General features: G+C 41.9%; 1 protein-coding gene across 1 annotated transcript; it reads right to left on the bottom strand.

Annotated features, from left to right (window-relative positions):
* Nucleotides 1-1,166: 1,166 nt before the first annotated feature.
* LOC142795882 (neprilysin-1-like) lies at nt 1,167-21,840 on the bottom strand (the record flags this gene model as incomplete). Its single annotated transcript, XM_075886152.1, has 14 exons — nt 1,167-1,236; nt 5,945-6,078; nt 7,549-7,623; nt 7,695-7,746; nt 8,932-8,990; nt 11,216-11,325; nt 13,048-13,125; nt 13,219-13,317; nt 13,384-13,624; nt 15,489-15,622; nt 17,810-17,884; nt 18,012-18,260; nt 20,384-20,589; nt 21,751-21,840. Coding segments are annotated over 9 exons (1,244 nt in total), but the record flags the coding sequence as incomplete, so codon positions are not given.
* Nucleotides 21,841-22,076: the final 236 nt, after the last annotated feature.

Raw genomic sequence — 22,076 nt, 5'->3', positions numbered from 1 at the left:
GCCGCGTATTTTTGTCCGCAGTTCTGCAGCAGCTCTTACATTCATGCCGCACGGTACACCGCACATGAACAGCCTACCACCCTCAGACAAACGGCCTAACGGAATGTTTCAATAGAGCCCTCGGAGACATGCTCGCTATGTATATTTATTCCAACCACTCCAATTGGGACGTTGTCCTTCCTTTCGTGACGTATGCTTACAATACGGCGATTAAATCAACAAAGGGCTTTTCTCCATTTTTTGTCTGATATGGTCGTGACCTATGCAGCACACTCGACACAATTCTGCCATACAATCCTGATGCCTTCAAGTTCAGCCCAGTCTCTGAAATGGCCGAACATGCCGAAGAGTGTCGTCAGCTTGCACGGTCCTTCACAGCCGATAATCAAGCCCTCCAAAAAGATCGCCACTACCCTGATCTTGTTCGGGACACTTTCCCCGTCGGTTCTCTCGTGTGGCTCCGACTGCCTTTCCACTCTCCTGGACTGACTCCCAAGTTTGCACCGAAGTATACTGGCCGTTACCGCGTCATACAGCACCCTTCTTCTGTCACCAATGTGATTGAACCGCTCAAGCCGTCCACGGACAAGCGCCGCCTTGGTCGTGAGACGGTCCACGTCAGTCGCCTCAAGCCCTGCTACGAACCTCCTGTTCTCTCGCAACCTTGAGTCGCCAGGATGGCTCGTCTTCGTCGCCGGGGTATTGTAGTGGGGAATTCCTAGTGCCTAGTGGGACCATCTCTCTCTGAGTGCGAAGCGCGAGTGGGTGCACTAGCTGTAGACACTGGACTGCTCGAGCATTTCTGTCCGTACCGGCTGCTTGCCTACTACCTGGCGTCGCTATAAAACTCCCTTGCAATATTAGTATTGCCTACCCAGAAAAACATTTTCCGTCTCCCATTGCTTATGCTCCTGAACAATGTGTCTAATGAACTTACTGAATCAACTGCAGTAGCTTAGAACGCTTGTAGCCAATACCATATCTTCAAGACAAGGTTGAAAACAATTTATGTGTGAAGGCTGTATATATGGTGAGCTATCATAACACTGTGCTTACGGCTTTAACTGTCGTAGGCTCAATACTATTTAGACATGATGCTTATCGCAGTATGCACATATAGTGCTCACCTGCTGACACCTATTGAAAGGAAAAGAAATCAGGAAGACATACCATAAAAGAAGCTCGTAGGCCGATGTAGTCCGTGAAGTGAGCCTCACCGCGCTTCTTGAACTGCTCCTATAAGGAAAGGAAAGGATGCAGCCAAACGAGTAATTGTTGATTATTGAATACAACGAAGAGCAGCATCTAATAAATAGCGTGAATGAACTCTCTGAATTCAGCCTAGTTTTTTCGACAAGATATTCAATATTGCATCTAACTGTCATACGAAGAAAAGAAAAAAAACCGTGAGAAACATTACCAAAACCGAAAACCTGAGTAAGAAGTTTTTGCAATACTGCCATCCACTGCATTTTTGCTGTTATCAGCCTCGATCACCGGCGCACATAGACGGACAGATGCAGTGTACACCGTGCTCGTCTCACAAGAGCTAATAGTATATTGTTACGAGGCAGTGGACATGGCTCCGCCCCGTCGTAGACGCATAGATGAAGAAGAAGCGGATTCGGCGCGCGAGATCCTAGCTGCCCTGGGGTGCCACACCTACCTGTAAATATTGCAAATACACTCGTTTCTCTCTTCCGTGTATTTGTAATCTCCGTAGCAATATGAACGAACCTTCTTGAAGAACTGATTTTTTATAAGAAGTTCTGTTACTCAACTTTTATTTATTTATTTTATATTTATTTTATGTTATAGATACTGCAGGCCCATGATGAACCCTAGCAAGAGGGGCAAAAGAATTCTTGTGAAGGCTAGAGATTTACACACAGTGCTTAAAAAGGAAAAATAAACAGAAGAAAGACAGTGTGCAAATAGTACAGCATAGCTCAAAAGTAATAACACGTTGAACATCTCAAAAAGTGTAAGGAAGCAATATGCAATATTCACACAACAAAGCGACAATACTAAAGTAATATATGCACAACAATAATACAGCAATATGCACACGACAAAGCAACATTACTAACATTACCCAACATCAATCATAAAGAGATTTGATTGCTCGTATAATTTGTACTAATGATATTGGCATTGAGTTCGATTCGTTAATTGTATGCGGAAAAAATGGCAACTTGAAAGGGTAATTTTGGTGCTGTATGGAGTTATTGATTCATTATGTCGATGCCTAGTAGTTCATGACACCAATGTTGTCAGGTAAGGCTCGGAGTGAAGTAGCAAATGACGATTCTTTAAATGAAACACAACTTTTAATCTGTGAAACTTTCATAGTAATTTCAAATAATTTATGTCAGAGGTTGAGGGAGCGATGGCCTCATTTCAACGAAAGAAAAATGCTAGAGGCCCGTATAATTACGTTTTCGTGCCCGTTAAGAAACAAAAAGAGCTTCGCTTTGGTACTACTTTATTCCTCTTGTTTACGTCTATTTCTCAATTTATAATAAATGCTTCAATTTCTCTTCTCGTTCTTGCTCTTCTTATTGCCCTTACAACTCTCTTCCTGAAGCTGAATCCTTTTACCTAGTCGATTGATATATTATACTACGCAAAGAAGTATGCTCTGTTAGCAAATCTTCATGGCTAATTGGTCATGATGCCTGCTTTGGGGTCATGGGTACGTGCGTTCCTGTACCACCTCGTGAGTAAACTTTCTCGCGAAGAATTTATCGATGCCTTCATCTATTCACATCTTTATTTTTCTTCCTTTCAACTTTTTCCCCCTCTAAGCACTTGTTCCGTCACTGACCTGAGTAATGAGTGTCGTGCGCCGGACAAATGGGCGCATGCGTTCTGTAAGCGAAACAGAGGATGAAATAGATGACAAACAGAAGGCGAGTTTTGGACCAGGTTAATACGGCAGTCTGGAATACGAGGTCAATAGCACATTACTTCCATTCCTAATTATTTATTACACATTATGGACATTCCATTTTTATTATATTTTGATAATCACCTGCCTTTCTTAGAAGTCTTGGATTTCCAACTAAACAACATTGGACCATTCTCCAGAGTGGGCGCGTGCTTTAGAATTGAAAGAAAAACAAAAAAAAAGGCAGATCTCACGTACAGTAGGAATCGATGATATGTGAAGCAGCAATGAGAAATGTTGATATGTCACTTTGAAATCAGTCAAATGGTGGAGGTGAATGATGCCGTACATAACTTCGGTGTCATGATCATCATGTATCGATGTGTCGTTTGCCTTCCTATTTTATTCACGTCACGTGATACGAAATTTAGTATGTGTAGAGCTAGCAAAACGACTGCTAGAACGCTATAAGCGTGGTATGTCATCATGTTCTTACATGATACGCTTGTCAGGATTATTATAATTGCACCAGTCATATATTTCGTCATCCATTGACGTCACGTAACACGAAATTTGGTATTTGTGGAGCAAGCAAAACGGCTGTGAGTGCATCAATTGTGTGGCATGTAGTCATGTTGTTACATGACAGGCAAGTCATGATTATCATGTTTGGATGTGTCATTTACTTATGTTGTTCGTTCGCGTCGCGCAATACCGAGTTTGGTACATGTGAAGCTAGCAAAACGGCCGCGAGCACATCATGAGCGTAGCATGTAGTCATGTTGTTACATGACACGCATCTCATGTTTATCATGTTTGCACTAGCATCATATCTTCGTCATCCATTCACGACCCGTAGTACAAAATTTGGTATAAGTGAAGCTAGCGAAACGGCCACCGGTGCATCATGAGTGTGGCATGTAGTCATGTTGTTACATTACACGCATCTCGTGATTATCGTGTTTGCACCAGTCACATACCTTCGTCATCCATTCGCGTACCGTAATACCAAATTTGGTATATGTGGCGCTAGCGAAACGGCCGCGAGTGCATTATGAGCATGGCATACAATCATGTTGTTACATGAGATGCATGTCATGATTTTCATGTTAAGGTCTGTCGCTTGCGTTCGCCATGCAATTATGTCATACCATACCAGTTTCGCAACATGCCATGTGAACGAAACCACCGTAAGAGCTGCAGGACCAACAAATGTAAGTCATGGCATTCATTACATACATGTCGTAATTGTCATGTTATGACTAGACAAATATGTTCTTCATACAGTCATTTTATGCCATACAGAGTTTGGTATCGATACCATTATCGAAACGGCCAGGAGAGCTAGAAGTCGTAGGTGGCTGATAGATAGATAGATAGATAGATAGATAGATAGATAGATAGATAGATAGATAGATAGATAGATAGATAGATAGATAGATAGATAGATAGGTAGATAGATAGATAGATAGATAGATAGATAGATACGCTCAATGTCACCGAAGTTTGGTAAGGAATGCTTCGCATTCAAAAAATGTGGTAATCATAATTGCAATTGATAGATTACGGGCTGCCAGCGGCTTGAGCAGCTCAGCTAGTAAAAACAAAAAAAGCAACAGGTTGGCTCAAATCACCGGAACCACCTAATACGGCGTTCCTCGTATTCATATCGCATTGTTACAACTTTTAAAGACTACAGTCTTTCTTGGGGACCTTCGACGCAAAAGTTTTGGTCTGTCTGTCTGTCTGTGTGTCTGTCTGTGTGTCTGTCTGTCTGTCTGTCTGTGTGTCTGTCTGTCTGTCTGTCTGTCTGTCTGTCTGTCTGTGTGTCTGTCTGTCTGCCTGCTTGTCTGTCTGTACATTTGTCTGTTTGTGCACTCTTAACGGCACCGGGTACTTGAAACGACCAACCCCATTCCCAGCGCCCACCATTGTGGCTCAAGGTTTAGCGTTCATGCTTGTGCAATCGTTCTTTTAAAAGTAATTATTGCGCATGTCTGAGGCACCATACCAACACGCATATATTCTGCATGTGCGTCTTTTACTAGAAAAGGCATACATAAGTAATGTTAAAAACCGTAGCGCTTATCATGCTGCGCTGACCATGCAACGCTTGCACGAAAAGGCGAGTGTTTCCAACGCTTTGCTAAGACGAGACGGTGGTGGCACCGACCCGTCGTCTTGCATTCTACACCTTATCACCTCTGAGGCGGGCGCACACCCGCCTCGAAGACATGCGCTTCGTTTTCCAAGAAAACTGCCAGATGGCGCTCATGTCTCTCGTGTGACGTTACTTGATGCGCTCGTTCACCACCGCTGCACGCTCAAGGCACTCTAACGCAGCGCCTCCAGAATACCGTTCACCGATTTTCTTGCGCAGAACGTCAAATAAACGTTCCGTTCACTCTCGTCTTTCGACGACATTTGCAGATTGGCATACAAATACGTGGCCAATTTTTTGACCTTCAGAGCTATTGAGGACCCCGTACTGATACTTCTATAATATACGGCGTTCGGACACACCCTTTGCAGTGCAAATACAAAAAATTATGAAACGAAAGCCGTCAATCGCACGCCATAAGTTATTACGAACGTGTGCGATTGAATCGCCGCCATCGCAAAAGGGAAGGTGAAACATCCGCTAGATAATTTTACGCTTGCAGAATAAGTCGAAATAGCAGCAGTGCTGTCATGCGAAAGCACTGTCGTTATGTGCGCGTACACTCTTTATTATTAGCGCCAAAACAGGCACACAAAATATAATTGAACATATGTTCATCATAAGAATGACAACTCTAAATACCTTGTAATATTATGGAAAGTTGGGAGAATTGGTTTGAGGGCAGTCTTGGAAACGTTTCGGCCGCGCACACATTGGACGGAAAAGCGGAAGGTGCACCTGTTTGTCTTCTCGCCCTTTCTTTTACGTCCGCTGTGCGAGTGCCAAAATCTTTCCAAGAATGTACAAATACCTCGTAGAAGGCAGGGGCTGTCGTAAAAAACCAAACAAAAAGACAACACACACACGTGAAGGAAAATAGAGAGCCTTCCTACCTTAACGCCTATGCATTGCTCATTCTTGAGGCAACTGGAATAATTGCAGAAAATTTTCTTTGACTCCATGTCCCAAAATTCTTTGGTGACAGCTCTTCCACCGAATCTTCTTTTGCTGTCTTCAATCCATACAGCTAAAAGTAATGAATGATTAAAGGTTATTCAAGCCGTCTTTTTTTCTTCGTCTATCATTATGTCTGGCGTAATATCTATTATAGAGTCAAACGTTTGGCTACTTTTTACGTAGATTGTAGTGCGTATGTATATTTAAGACAAATTTCGCACATACAATAATTTCAATTCGCTAATCACACGATCCATTTGAGATTCAATATTCTCGGATGTATGTGCTCCAAGGTTTCTCCGCAGTGAGCATACGCAGGCCGCAGCTTCAGATATAGATTGAGATTACGTCCAAAATCATGAGAAGTCAGCCACTCAATTTCTTTGGCTGAATACCTTTGATGACTATCAAAATCTAAAAATTATGCCACGCTGACTCAACCAGATGAAGTCTTGTCATAAAGGCCTTAAATATAATAAAGCTCTAGGTTGTAAAGTTGATCCTTGAGACCGTGCAACGGGCGTCTTATTGAGATCATTGCGAGGAACTTGAACTTGAGTAGGCTGGAGAAAACTTTGACTGTAAAACTGTTCAGTTACAGCTTTATTTAGAGTTTGCAAAGACTGAATTTTCGTACCTGTAGATTAGCGGTTTTAGGCTAGAATATATTCTACGCTTATCTCCTATCATCAGTCGTAAAAAAAGTATACATAGGAGCTGAAAGCAACAAAACCGTCCTTGCGTGCCAAATAATTATGTGTGGTTACACTCAGAAGGAAGCTTTTTAAACAAAATACTTATATGGTTTACAGTTCCCTCTAAAGGAAACGCTGAGTAACGAAGTCTGCACCAAGATTCATCCGAGTAATTTTCATAGAAAGCGTAATTGTAGTTTACAAAGCACTCGGTTGCCAAAGTTTCCAATGAATTCATCGTTACTAGTTCGTTTACACGTGCTTCTGCTAGAATATAGCACTTAGAAGATAAGCCTAAAAGAAATGGTGATAACTACATGAACAAATACGACCAAGCAGGAGATACTGGGCTGGAAGACACTGCGTAAATCACCTCTGATGAATTTTTTCCCATCTCCCTACAAAGATGATGAACACAGCTCAGACGCGAACATTGTCAGTGCCCATCGAGGAAGCCGCGTTGTGTTAATTCGCGTTTTTAAATTTTCCACATAGCCCCGAAGCTTCCCGATTGAAATATCGCAAGGGGGCTTAGCCTACACAAATGTAGAAAAATGTGGCGTCTGTAACTGCTTTGTTTATAAGACTTCTAGTTTCATTAGCAGCAGGTACCTGGTTTCCTAATTATTGCTCATAAATAAACTTTGTATCATTCATATGACTAAGTCTGTGGTGAAAATATTTCTTCAACATTGACCAACTACGTTTTAGTAAAATTAAAATCAAAATTACCAGTAAAAACAAAAATAGGCACTTTTTCACCGCAAATTTTTGAAACGAAATGAGCAGTCAAGGGGTTAGTTAACCATTACAGTATATCTGTTAAAGATATTCAGCATACTCACGTACTGTCAAACCGATCAATAGCATTAGCAATAAGCATAGCGGCCATTGCTCCAACAGTGCCAAAGTTCAGTGCCCTGCCGGAAGGAAGAGAGGAAATGCTGATGTAATCTTTTTGAATCACGCATAGGACATTGACGACAGATACCTTGGCACTGGCGGTCTCCTATAGTGTGGCGCAAGTGCCGCTGCCGGCAGTACTGCAATTAAAATATGGTAAAGAACATATGAGTGGGGATGCTAGTACGTATTATGGACCAGGAATTTCCGTCATCGTTATCATACAAACTAGATTTTGTTTATTAAACGTGGACCTCACGCATATAGATAATTCAGTCATTAATTTATGCAGAAGCTTTTGTAGAAATCGCGCTAGCCGCAACACTTGGCGTAGCTCTAGATATTTAAGCAGTTGGACATTCGGTCAATGTGGCGTGACATTTCCTTCGACCTCACTGATTGATTGATTCATATGTGGAGTTTAGGTTCCCCCAAACACGATATGATTATGAGAGACGCCGTAGTGAAGTGGCTCCGAAAATTTCAACAACCTGGGGTTCTTTAACGTGCACACAAATCTGAGCACATGGACCTACAGCATTTCTGCCTCCATTGGAAATGCAGCTGCTGCAGCCGGGATTCGGTCCCGTGACCTGCGGGTCAGCAGCCGGGCACCTTAGCCACTAGACCACCGCGGCGGGGCTTCGACATGACTGTCATTATGTTCAAGCGAAATAGAAACTCCTAAGAAACAAAATAAGGTACTGTAAAGCAACAGTTTTGCAAAATGAGTATATTCATTCTATATTATTTGTGGTACAGCAAGCTTCCTCCTTCTTATCAAGTAATGAAAATGCTAAAGAAGCACTTGAGGTATTTGTTATCAAAAATATTTGAGTGAGCTTGCACAAGGACTTCAATAATTGATTTTTCTTCAACGTATTCTTTTCTTTGTGTCTGTATTTTGTCTAATAGCTTATATGCAGCAGCGATGACCTGTTTTCGCTTAAACAAGCTGTGAAAAGTTGTTTGAAAAATTTCCAAACAACCCATGATTTGTTTTCTCTAAGAGCTATTTTGTCGTCATTGCGTCATGCAATGGTCTCCTTTTTTTTAATTGTACTATTACAGTGGAACATGCTGAAATAGAGCACAGCTTTTTTGGAGTTCGCTGCTTAATAAAGATTTTTGCATGTCTTAAGGTCGTGAATAGAGCTAGGAACTTTTTGAAAGTAATATCATCTCAAGTTATGTTCTTATCGTTATAAGCATGGTACTGTTAAATACACTTCAACGATGACCATACTGATAGCATGTTTTGCAGTTACTCCGCAATGCTCGCGCAAGGTTAACGAGTGAAGCCGTGAATGACTGACAGCACTCACCGAGCGTGTCGCTTCGTTCTATGTAGTATGGATGAGAAAATAGGGCGACAGCCGCAAATCTGCCGGAATAAAAATGAGACAAGGACATTACAGATTGAGTTCGAAAACACTGCCAACAGTACTTTCTTCAATACGGTGGAGAGGCTGTTGAGGTGAAAAGGAAGGCGTAAACTTCAAAAGAAGAGCATTGCCTAGTTCTTTGAAGAGCCTTCTCGTGCGAGGAAGGTCAGCTGGAATATCAGGACTGCTGGGTAGTTAAGTCAAAAACTCTAAAGCGAAACTAGCAGTCTTGCAGGTCATTTTATTATTTTCTAATGATATTTAAAACTAAGTGCCAGAATGCGAAAAGGTGACCCTATATACCGTTAATAGAGTTCCGAAACAGAAGTATTCTAGAAGAGAATCAAAATGTACAGTATCTTTATTTACTTATGCAATTCTGTATTTACTGCAGGCCACATGGCCTTGCCAGGAGTGAGAATACGAACTTATTATCATGAGCACTGGGCAACAAAAGTTGAATTCAAGCGATAATAAGAAAGTAAAACGAAATAAGAAATGAATGCAATACAATTCGAAAATAGGCAATGACAACAAGTAGCAAATGAGTGGGGACACAGATTGATCGATATGTGGGGTCTAACGTCCCGAAACCACCATATGGTTATGAGAGATGGCGTAGTGGAGGGCTCCGGAAATTTAGACCACCTGGGGTTCATTAACGTGCAACCAAATCTGAGCACACGGTTCTACAACATTTCTGCCTCCATCGCAAATGCAGCCGCCGCAACCGGGATTCGATCCCGCGACCTGCGGGTCAGCAGCCGAGTACCTTAGCCACTAGACCAACGTGGGGGGGGGGACACAGAAATAAGGCAACAAATTACCTAGTGAAAAAAAAAGATGCCAGGCCTACACTGTAGGCGCAGCACAGTCACAGTGAAAACTCGAAGAGCAGCCTTTCATAGCCTTTTCAAAACACTCATTGGGTAACTACTGGAAGCACACTTGCTTGGTATCCACTAGGTGATGAATAATAGACTTTTGGGTAGTAGGCCAGCATTCGCTGTGCTATATTTAGTGATTCTTCTGAGAAGCGTGGTATCCGCTAAACACATGCTAAGAATTTTGTGCCAATTGTCCATGCAGTAGCTGACACGAGGAGGAGTTATGGCTGAATTGTGAATGCCCCACAGTTAATGGGAAAACAAGAACAAGCTTTTGTGATGGGTTGGAGCATTAGACGGCCCACTTGTTACGCTAATCGCATTGTGCGGCGACTGGTTGTTCTTTCGCTGTTGTAAAATGCTCTATAAGTCGAATTAACACGATTGCTTTGCCGACATCAAGCCTGCCTAAAGCAAGTTTGACAAGTCACAAGCACCGGAGTAGCTCAGTGGTAGAACTTAGGTGCGCTGTGCTGGCACCCAGTGGACCCCTGTTCAAGCCCCACTGTGCCATTGGTGCTAGGTCATGCCTGCCTAAGGCAAGTTTGACAACAAGTTACAAGCACCGGCGTAACTCCGTGGTAGAATATTTGGCTGGCACCCAGCGGAGCCACGTTCAAGCCCCACTTTGTCATTGGTGCAAGTTTTTTTTTTCTAACTTCACGCGATGTGGTTACGGGCCCCGGCGGCGGCGGCGGTGGCGGCGGACAACATGCAACTGTGCGTGACCCGAGATGTGATCTCATAATAGCTTTCGCTGTAAAAAAAAGAAGAACCGATTTTTCTTAACAGGAGAAAACAAGACTGCTCAAAAAGTAACCTGACAGGCTGTACTCGACTGTGCAAAGTACAATATCCAGGCTATATTGGGTGAGCGCTTCATTGATTGAACCTCAGGAATACCTCGGGGACGGGATGTATGCGTTAGCTTGAGGCTCGAGCTACACGCGTATGCTTTTTATTAGGAGCTTATTTCAAAATATCTCTAAGGCTGAAAGCAATCATTGTGTCAACATCATGTGGATCAAGGTGACACCAGAGTCTCTAAAGTAGCCTGCCGACTTATGTCGCGTTTTTCTTCAGATTATTCTGAAATGCGAGTTTGACGGCAAAGCAAACGTGTCGATGGTCACGATATGCTTTCTACGTCAAACCACTCTTTTAAAAGACAATTATTTGGCACCTTCATTTCGATTCCTTTTTTGTAGTTGGTGTTTATGCTGGTGTGACATAGTCTGACAGGACTCAGCTTCTTTACTCAGGCTGAAACAAATTTGGCTAATCAGGAAAATATGTCGGCTAGCTGAGGATAAACATACGATAAGATATCGACTTACTCTCTGGATATATATTCCTCGCTCAGTTTTACAAGCTCTTAGTAGCGACTGTTCTCTTGTATCCAAAATATGTGCTCAGTGAACGATGTAGTTTCCTTCAGAAGGGGAATCTGAAAATAGTCGTAGTCTGTAGCAACTTCATTGCTAATTTTCGTAACGTTTGTATCAATTCATACGCCATGGACTCTCTACCGAATAGTCCATGAATTAGAGACCGCAGCATCGTCACATAAAATGAGCTACAATACGCTTTCTAGAAAGCGTGTTGATTTGTCCTTCTATAGTAAACATGCGCGCTTAAACAACACCTGTGAAGCCTAACACAAACGAAAAATTTGTTGAAAGTTGGCCTGAGGAAAAAGTACTACTTGGGCAGTTCATAAATAGAACGAGCAGGCAAGTTTACACATCGTAGACTAATTACGGTCTGTGTGATTAAAAACGGTACTACTCAATATTGAGCACCCCCTTCATTGTAAATGACTGTTCCTTATCATGCTACAGTATGCCTGAATTTAGCTCTTCACAATGGCGAAACGGTCGAGCAGAATGGCTCTGGTTGTTTCCTAAATATATTTTCAGTGCCGGAACTTAGACGAAAAGGTTTGTTGCCTTCGTATTTGACTCGTATATAAAAAATAAAATTTTATGATGCATTTTATGATGCTTTAGAAATCGCAACGCAGAAGGTGCATTTGAGCTTACTATTGAATTATAAAATTGCCACCAGATTGAGTCAACAATAAAACTCGAAGAATTAATTTTTTTTGCTGGGCACAAGAGCTGAACCCACTGCAGAGGCTATTAGTTGAACTACTTAGTGTATAAACATGTGTACGTGAGTGTGTGCATTTGTGTGCGCCTGTTTATGTGCGTGTGTGTTTGCGTGACACTGCGTGTTTGCGTTTGCGTGTGTGAGTTGTGTGCACGTGTTTATGCGTGTACGTGCATGTACGGGCTGGTACGTTTTTGTGTGCGTGCACGTCTGTGTTTGCATGCAAACGCCTGTTTGAGTATGTGCACGTTTGAGTCTGCGTGTGAGTATCAACGCAGTGTGTGTTCGTTAGCATATGTATGTGCGCATGTGTATGTTTGTGCTTGTGTGCATCTGTTCATGTGCATGCGTGTGTGTGTGCGTGCATGTGTTTGTGTGTGTGTGTGTGTGCGTGTGTGCGTGCGTGCGTGCTTGTAAAAATTAATGTAAGCATGGGTTTATGTATGCGTGCCTGATCACGTGATCTCTTGTGTGTGTTTGTTTGCACATGTATGTGCGTGTGTGGAACTACAAGTACACCAGTATGCCTACGTATCTTTGTGGAAATATTGCAGAAAGTTGACCGTCTGTCTCCTGGTATCGTGTTGAATTTTGTTATTCACACCCTGTACAAAGAACTTGACTTTTCATTTTTTTTCACATTTCTGTTATTGTATGGCCAATGTAAAAACTCTCGCATTTTGAAATTGACGTATATCTTTTGGCTCTTTACACGTTTGCTTCTGTTACCTAATTACTTACGCAGGCAGAAAGAAAACAAAATATGGCCATTTCAAACTAAGCGTAAGGCTTTTACCCCGCTGTAATGTGCTCTGGTGTTACGCAAACTTCGTAGTAAATAAATAAATAAATAAATAAATAAATAAATAAATAAATAAATAAATAAACGTTTATACCTACGTAAACCGATTAAGTGTCCTTGTATATGTTCATTGCCTTTCAGCACTTGTCATTTATAAGGTAGTCAAAATACAAAAAAACACAAGGAATTGCTAATGAGGAAAATCCGCAGCAGCGGTAAAGAGAAGAGCAACTCAGAAAGAAAAAAATCACTCACGTATCTATACAGATTGTCCACTACAGTGTCATCCAGCATCCAGTCAGGATAGCCAACCACTGTTTCCATTCTCGCCAACTGTAATCAGTTCGAGCTACTATTAACATGGATTGAATGTGCTTACACGGTAGCACCTGTTAGCTAACTGCGCTTCAAACAGAACAATCTCACTCGTTGAGCAGCTTTGTTCTTTGTCAAGTCTGTCATCCACTTGTTTTCTAGGATGATCACTTTGAATGACGCTTTGATGAATTGCAACATCTTCTGCACCTATTAAAATATAATGAAAACTGGTGATCTGGTTATGTTCCAGCACGTAGCATCAAAATTTCTTACGTTCTTGTGGTCGTATCTGTTGAAGTTATACTTGATATAAAGGCTGGTTCCTGCAGTGAGCATCGTTTCTGACTTCAGTAGTTGCGAAAGGCAAGATTTTCTGACGTCCTCCTTTGCGGATGATCGTGTCAAGTTTGTCGTGTTGAAACTGTAGGTCATATAGAGGTCGTGTAGAGAAGTTCCTTCCACGTCAGCCATTGATCTTATGTAACTCCATACAACGTAGTTCTTGATGGCCATCCTGAAAAAAAATAATTAACTTAACCTGAGCACATGGAAATGTTTTTGCTGTTTGCACGACGCCGCTGTTCTTCGCTGCTTTTCGGCACCTCAAAATTGTCAGAGGCATTGGTGAAGGCCGAGAAAACATTGCAATTTATGTTTGAGAACACCAACGTAAAATTTAGCTCAAAGCTACTATTAGAGACTACTTGCAGCCTCAAATAAGTGTACCTCCTAGTGTAATAGCATAATCTCTACTTCTTTTTTTACTCTATTTGTGCTTAAATTAAATTACCACACAATTGAAGACACATCTTTACGCCGTATGGTGCATAATTTGAACAGAATATTCATGGGCGTGGATGTACCTTAACTAGGCCATATTTATAGACTAGAGCCTTAGACATATAAACGTACCTTTTGCATAAAATGAAGGTCACCTCCTGCGTAATTGGTTCCCTTAGAATCATCGGGTCGGGTATGACTGCAGCAGACCACTCTAGTTAGATGACTGCAACATTCGGTGACTTTGTCAATGTACCACGTTCCAAAACTAACGTGAAGAGCATCATTGCTCCTTCCGCTCACTAAAGGTAACCAAATAAACAATGTGCATATGACTTTCATTATTTAATTTCATGACTGGCTGCATAAACATGAATGGCTATAGAGCACCTGAATATCCATGTACGTGCTAGTTAGGATTCATTCCTAATGCATTCGCAAAGCTGCGTATTCTTCGATTCTGTTTTGACGCGACGGTGGAAAGCCATCATCTTTGGGTGACCGAAAAAATCGCGAAAGGTGCCACTAAAAAACTAATAAAAAATCTGGTCTGACTGCGGATTGAACCGAGTCGTTTGCGCAGCAAACGGGTGTTCTACCACACAGCCACGTCTCTGCATGTGAATACTGTGAAAATAACTTCACTGCTTAGAGATGCAGTGAAAGTAGCTTTCACGCTTTACAAACACACGCGTCCTGTATACGAGCTTCAGAACGCAACACGAAATATTGCCTTAATAATGCGTGGTACAAGCGTACGTTGCCATCGGCGTCAGAACATGGGATTATCATAATGACTTCATGGTTTAAAACAAGTCGCCCGTTCCAAAAATCACCCACGCTAGAGCACCCTTGATGACACATAATGGGTGGATAGCAAGTTTGAAAAGATTTCGTACGCTAAGTGTTTGAAGTACGCACAAGGACCAGAATATTGCTTTCACCTTCATGTCTTTGTGACGAAAAAATTGGTGCGTTGCAGGCAGTGCATCATAATCCGTGTATCGGGGAAGGTACTGGGTCTACCCGAAAAGTTGCCGGAAGTATTTTTGGTAGTTGGCAACGCCACCTGCTTTGGTGGCACCTCAGGTGCCAAAGTTAGAGGGGGACGTCAGCTTCAAATGAGCCTGAGGGCCGATGATTAGGCAGTTCGAGCCATTTCGTATATGTTGTCTACAACACTTTCCGCAAGAAGGAGGACTGTATGCGTTTTTGGAGCGGAATCACACTAGCAACTTTTGTGGAAAACTAGTAAAAAAAACAGGAGGCTCATTAAAATGTTCTATAAACCAGTAAAAGCTAAGCTATAGCTGCATGCGAATTTCAATAGGCCATTCGAGGACCACAAAGCAATTTTTATAACTAGATTAAAGATAGCTATGACGCAAATTGGGCAAAATCAAATATGCTTTTTAATTATTTCATGCCTCGTTTACAGTGCTTGTCACGCCGACATAGTTGCAAAGCTGCGCTAATTTTTAGCTTCTACAATTGATTTTAAGAAGCGTACACAAGCCCCGTTTTCTTACTGTCGTGTGCAGTCTTTCACTTAAAAACCAAGCATTTCAAAAGAGGAATGCGACATTTTTTTTACTTACGTGTTGTTTACACTGCTCACAAAGTTTATCAAGCCTGCGTAGTAGCCCGGGCATTCTAGTATAACCCGAACGTCGTCCTTTAAGGTTGCGTTGATGTCACGCAGCTCGTTTTCAAGCATGCTTCGTAAGGAAAACTGCGATTAGGAGAAGATTGCAGTGAATCACTCATATTTCGGAAGCCTTGTTGTCTACATTCACTTCATCTTAGCTGCATGCGAGCAGTTCATGTTAGAAAACAAGCGAACACGAAGTAGTGCCACCTTAATAAACGCGAAGGAAATAAAAGTAGAGTAATATTCAAATAATAAGGAAGCGTTCTATAACAGAGCCCCTGAGTACCACACCATTTAATTGAAACAAATATTTGCAAAGCATTATAAGCCATTGTTATGGTTACATACAGCCAACAAATAACGCTATAGTTGTGTTCAATGAGGTAAGGTTAACGACTGCTGAAACAAGTAACTTCATATTATGTCGTAGCTGTAAATTAAACCCATTTTAAAAACACATCAAGACAATTATGAAACAGTATCTTGGAACTAAGAACAATCTTGAAAATCCTTACGACGGCAGACTTGCTTCCATAAATCCAAAGTTTTAGCCCTTTGTTACACGTACGTCGTGTCTGAAACTGCAATCGAAAACTGCCTCTGGTGCTCGGAGGGACAAGCGTAGGCCTGGAGCAAATCACTCGCTGCATGACACAGAGGAAAGCACCGCTCTAGATTGTTTCTTTCATTTAGAGTTAAGAGGTTGGGCTGCCTGTTTTTCTTCTTGCCTTGTTTTTTGGCTGTCATCGCTTTTGACGAGCATGCATTTAATCCGTCGCTCGCCACGGGTGTGATACAGGCATTCCTGCAACGCACGTAGATCACACGCGGACACGCGGGGTGATAGGAAGATTTCTCAGCTGATCGAAAAAAAAGTTGAACGTACTGCTTGCATATTAGGATGGACAATCTCTTTTCACATTTGCCCTCTTCATGCGCAGACGATGCATTTTGACTTAGCTTTCTCACTCACATTTGGCACTGCATTTGTCACTGAAAACTTCGAATAGTTTGACGGAGTGTGCTGCACGAGTACAGTGGACTCACGGTGTTTTATCTATACGCGCACAATATTCAGATGGTGCGCGGACATGTTTCAGTGTAAATGCTGAAGCCCCATTTCTGGAATTCGCAACTAGCCCTTTTCGCTGCAACCTTTTGTTAGTGTCGTATTGGTCCATGAACTATAGTTTTCCTGGTTCACCTGCTTCTCTAGATGATTATGTTGCGGTGTAACCTGCGTCAAGGCAGCTATCTAGAGGCGCCGTCCGCCTCAGGAAGTGGGATGGGTGTGGTTGCATAAATTATTTGCTTTTGTGATGCTCACCAGTGTGGACGCATTTCTGGTGTCTCTGGCTCCAACATGTTTTGCGTCGGAGTCAACTATTCATGTTTTAATATGGCAGTCTGTACACACGTCTATGTTCTTTTGCCTCCTAAATTTGTCATTGTCAAGAGTCGCAGCAGAACATATTTACTCGCGCAGTACCAGTAACGGTGAGCGCTGAGTAATTTTCGTCAGAAATTAATGAGATCTTCAAACTCGGAATGCATCTAAGAAAATAAATATACAGTTCGCATAATTGCAACTTTATCGAGGGGTAACAAACCTTGGTAGTTACAGTACGAGTAAGTCTGCCTACTCCAAGAGGCAGAGAACATACTTCCACAGGCACTGTACATACAGCAACGGTCCTAGCTGACTAGTTTACGTGTCCGAAAGGCATCCTCTAATGGCCTAAAATGTGAGCAGTCATGCTCAAAGAGAGTAATTTTTTGTGTGAAATTTTTTGCATCGACCCACTTGATTTTGCATTCCATGTAACCGAGATCAGAGTGACAGGATTTGTAGTGGAAGTGCGTTAGTTTATGAAATTGTTCTGAGCTATCCGGGCATTGAAAGAGCCTTTTACTAAGACGTACTAAACAGACATCACTGCTAGAATAAAAGTGAAAGGTAAATGTCCTGCCCCGTGCAGCCCCACAGCCATTTTTTATCAGATTTGTATGCTGCATAAAAACGAGTCATCAAGGTGATTATCGATCACATATAATTATCGATCACATATAATTATCGCAGGAGTTTGGACGTTGTACGTTGGAGCTTCTGACATGAAATGAAACACTTACACTGTGCCTCAAATGTTACGCCGCAGTCTTATTCATTGTTCGTGTTATGGTCAAGATTTTCGTATGAAGGACATGATCTGTAGGCATCATGTCTTAGTATATTGAAGCACTAAACATGTTAAGTAGCCTAGAACTTACGTTAGTCGAAGAGGCTGTCTCAATCCGGGATGTCATTTTTATTTCGATTCGTTTCCCAACCGCTTGCTTAGAGAGCTGAAAAAGAGCCCCATAAGAGTAAAAAAATTACCAAAGAAGATCGTCGTGAAATAAACGCACAATTAGAGTAGTTAAGATTGCAAAAAGTTACATAAATGCCCGATATATTTTTCCTATCTCTTACCTTTGAAAACGTCCGTTCAAAAGTCAGAATGTCTTCCGCCATTATCATACTTTGGTTCTTTGTCACATTGGCGCTCGTAAGTCTAATTGTTTCAGCAACTACTTTTTTACAGCGGCTGTAATGATTTGTGGAGATCTTTTCAGCACTCTCTTGTGATCGCTTGGATCCATTGAACTTTTCTGGCGACGACAGTGACCTGATTTGTTCGGATGCGCAAGACAGAAGAAAGAAGTCAGTCCGCTTTGTAATCTGCAAGATAAACAAGGTTGTTTAACTTGTGAAAGCAGTTGAGAAATAGTTGGATATGGCTTGCAGCTGGAATAAGCATTTTCAGAAATGCACCTTTGTTCGTTTAGGCAGCGATTGAAATAGCGAGAACATACCGACGCATTTTAAAGACGATAGTCTTTCTTGGTGACCTTTGACGCAAAAATCTTGGTCAGTATGTCTCTCCGTCTGTCTGTACAATTGTCTGTTTGTCCACTCTAACCAGGATCGTGTACTTGAAGCGGCCGAGCCCATACGCAGCCCACCACCAATGTTGCTCAAGGTTGAGCGTTAATGCTTGTGCAATTGTCCATTAAAAAGCCATTATTGCGCATTTCTGGGGCAGCGTAAGAACACGCATATTTCCGCATATGCATCTCTTATTAGAAAATGCATGCATAAGTAATTTTAAGGTACGTAGCGCTTATCACGCTGCGCTTACCTTATCACGCTGCGCTTACGCTTGCACAGAACGGGGAGTATTTCCAGCGCTTTGCTAAGACGAGATGGTGGTGGCACCTACCCGTCGTCTCGCATTCTACACCTTATAACCCCTGAGACCAGCGCGCATGGCCACGCGCTTTGTTTTCCAAAAGAAACTGCCAGATGGCACTCATGTCTCACGTGTGATGTGACTTGATGCGCTCGTTCGCCTACGCTGCACGCTCGAGGCACTCTAACGCAGCACCTACAGAATACCATTCACCGATTTTCTTGCGCAGAACATCAAATAAATGTTTTCTTCACTCTCTCCATACGCAAGACTCGTCTTTCGACGACATTTGCAGATTACATGCAGATACGCGGCAAATTTTTTGTCGTACCGTCTATTATCCATCAGTGAAATAACTGCAAGCATTTCTGGAGTGCGTAAAATGTGGACGATTAAAACACAATCATCAGAGTGCGCAGCCACTGGTGCTAAAAGCTGTCCAGTCTGTGGTTATTGTTGGTGCCATCAGGTGCCTTGCGATGCCTTCAAAACAATGCGCTCACGTTGAAAGCATTTCATTCACATTGCAGTCACTTTTCGCAACACGCGAAGCTGCTGGAACTTGCAGGCGTGCGATATGCGGCATCGCAATGCTGAGCCGGCGACACTAAGAGTCATGCATTAAATAAGTGTTCATCGGGGGCAGTTATCATATGTAACTAGCAATGTGATTCGTACAGTTACCCACAGCAGCAGCCACGAAATCAGACTAAAGATTTTTCATGGATGAGCACTATAGCGCAACCTCAGCACGCCGAATGAGCACCGTGCTGATGACATCTCCGCGGTACGTCACTCGCTGCTGGTCGCGGGTATGGCTACAAAGACGGACATTCCAAGGAGCGGTTTATACAAAATTCTTGCTACAACGTATGCTGTACAGTTCGAATGGGACTATACTTCTTCAGAATGCTTCGAACATTACGATGATAGTGTTTTTTTTTGTCCTCTTAATGTTTGTGCTGACTCAATAGAACACGTTTTCACTGGTCTGATAAGCCGAGATCAGTGGTCTGACAAGCCGGGATCATATTTCACCTATGGGACTGCATAAAGAAGTCGAATTATTTTTCTCGATCGGGCGTGCTAGTGACCTAATTTTAATTTAATTAGTGAAAAACATATGAGGATTCATTAAAGGACAAATTCATCATGACACGCCGTGCTTTAAAGTACTCTTGTATAAATAATCTAGCAGACCAAAAAAAAAATATCCCGCCAATATTTCGAACTCTTCATAAGCATATAGCACTGCGCTGGAGTAAGTTCGGAAACTTGTGACCAGATTCACCCAGTTATTATGGTGATATATTATTTACTTCATCAAAGTGGAATGTAGCTTGGATAATCTTTCTTTGTCACGTAATTTGGTTGTCACATCTTCATGTTACCGCAAGAAATGCCTTTTCTCCTACTACCTGAGATTACAACGAGCCGCCCCACAAGGCTGTCGCCATGACAACTCGGTTGTTTTTAAGAACACGAAAACTCGTTTTTCAAACCAACAGCTGCTTTTTACTGTATAAGAAAGCTGATAACTTCCTATGTAATATCCCAAGTAGTGTATTTGTGAAAGTAAAAGGAAAAAAAAAGAAAGTGAAGTGACGCTCACTATTATTGTCCGTTTGCTGCTGGGCTTCCTTGGTTCCAGTTGAACGCTGTAGTCGAAAAAAGGGCGCAAGCCTATTTTTCCTAATATATTGCTCATGGTTTCGTCAGTTTCGTTATTAGGCTCTTTGCTTGATGAATACCAGTCATCAAAACCTAGCTGACGAAATATTCTCTGCATAGGTTCATGGAGCTTCAGGCTGTCGTTTCCTATAGGAAGAGTTTGGTAGAAACGTTGTTATAGGATGTTTAATTGTGCAACAAATAGAAATCCTATTTACGCGTTGCACTAAAGCAAGTAAGAAATGGTACAACTGATAAGGCAGTGTTTCCTTATAACCTTCCTACAAATGTTCCTTGCCCCGGCGCGGTGGTCTAGTGGCTAAGGTACTCGGCTGCTGACCCGCACGTCGCGGGATCGAATCCCGGCTGCGGCGGCTGCATTTCCGATGGAGGCGGAAATGTTGTAGACCCGTGTGCTCAGACTTGGGTGCACGCTAAAGAACCCCAGGTGGTCGAAATTTCCGAAGCCCTCCACTACGGCGGCTCTCATAATCATATGATGGTTTTGGGACGTTAAACACCACATATCATATCATCAACAAATGTTCCCTGTCCGACCCTAGAGCTGCCAAAATATATATTGTAGAACTTCATCAATTAAGCCGTTATCGTGTGTGTCGTTAATTAATTTTAAGTGGTCCATGGTCGTCAGCAAACTTTCATTTTACTTTAGTCTGAGCACTGCACTGAAAGAGTGGTTGGCATTGGTTGCCGTGTATATAAAATTAAGAGATGTAGCACATCGAGAAGACTTCATGTATTCCGTCGAAGTTTCGGGCAGAGGATGTCCTTTATCAAGACAGGATGATCAAGAAGATAATGATTTCTCCTCTGCTATATATATATATATATATATATATATATATATATATATATATATATATATATATATATTTATATATATAGTCCAGTAGATCTTCCGTGAGTGGTCACAACGTGGTTTGTTTCGGCCTTGAGTCTGGCCTTCATCAGGATGGCCAATCCTGATGAAGGCCAGACTCTAGGCCGAAACGTCGAAATAAACCACGTTGTGACCGCTCACAGAGGATCTACTGGACTATATCCAACGCTACGGCCACTCAACCACCATGCCTGCCTATATATATATATATATATATATATATATATATATATATATATATATATATATATATATATATATATATATATATGGATAGCAGAGGAGAAATGTCATTAACTTGCAAAACCATTACCAATTGTCCTGTCAGAAAAAACAGTGTGTCAGTATTGCATCATTGATGTGTATCAGAAGATGCAAGTTTCGCGCTTGATCACCAAAAAGCTTACCTTCATTTATGCACGACTTGTAGGCGCTAGTAAACTTCCCCACCGCAGTGGAGTTTCTGTTTCCTTTCGCATTAGGGCTCTTCAGAATTCCTGAAAAAATAAACAGAGAGGGTGTCTTTAGAGTTTGCGTTATATATATATTTTTTGCCCTAATGTGTACTACTACGACCAGAGTAATATTTGAGAGCCCTTTTCACGCAAGAATTTTAGAGAACAGATAATATTAGTTTTTGATTGTTCAAAAGTGTCACTATGGCCATCAGAGACTACGCTGAAGTTTTCAATACAACGAGCTATAACTTTTAAATATGTACAATCATCAAGAG

The sequence above is a fragment of the Rhipicephalus microplus genome, unplaced genomic scaffold (assembly GCF_043290135.1).
Source record: "Rhipicephalus microplus isolate Deutch F79 unplaced genomic scaffold, USDA_Rmic scaffold_928, whole genome shotgun sequence".
Lineage (NCBI taxonomy): Eukaryota > Metazoa > Arthropoda > Arachnida > Ixodida > Ixodidae > Rhipicephalus > Rhipicephalus microplus.
The sequence above is the reverse complement of the archived record's forward strand: the minus strand, read 5'-3'. Positions and strand labels throughout refer to the sequence as shown.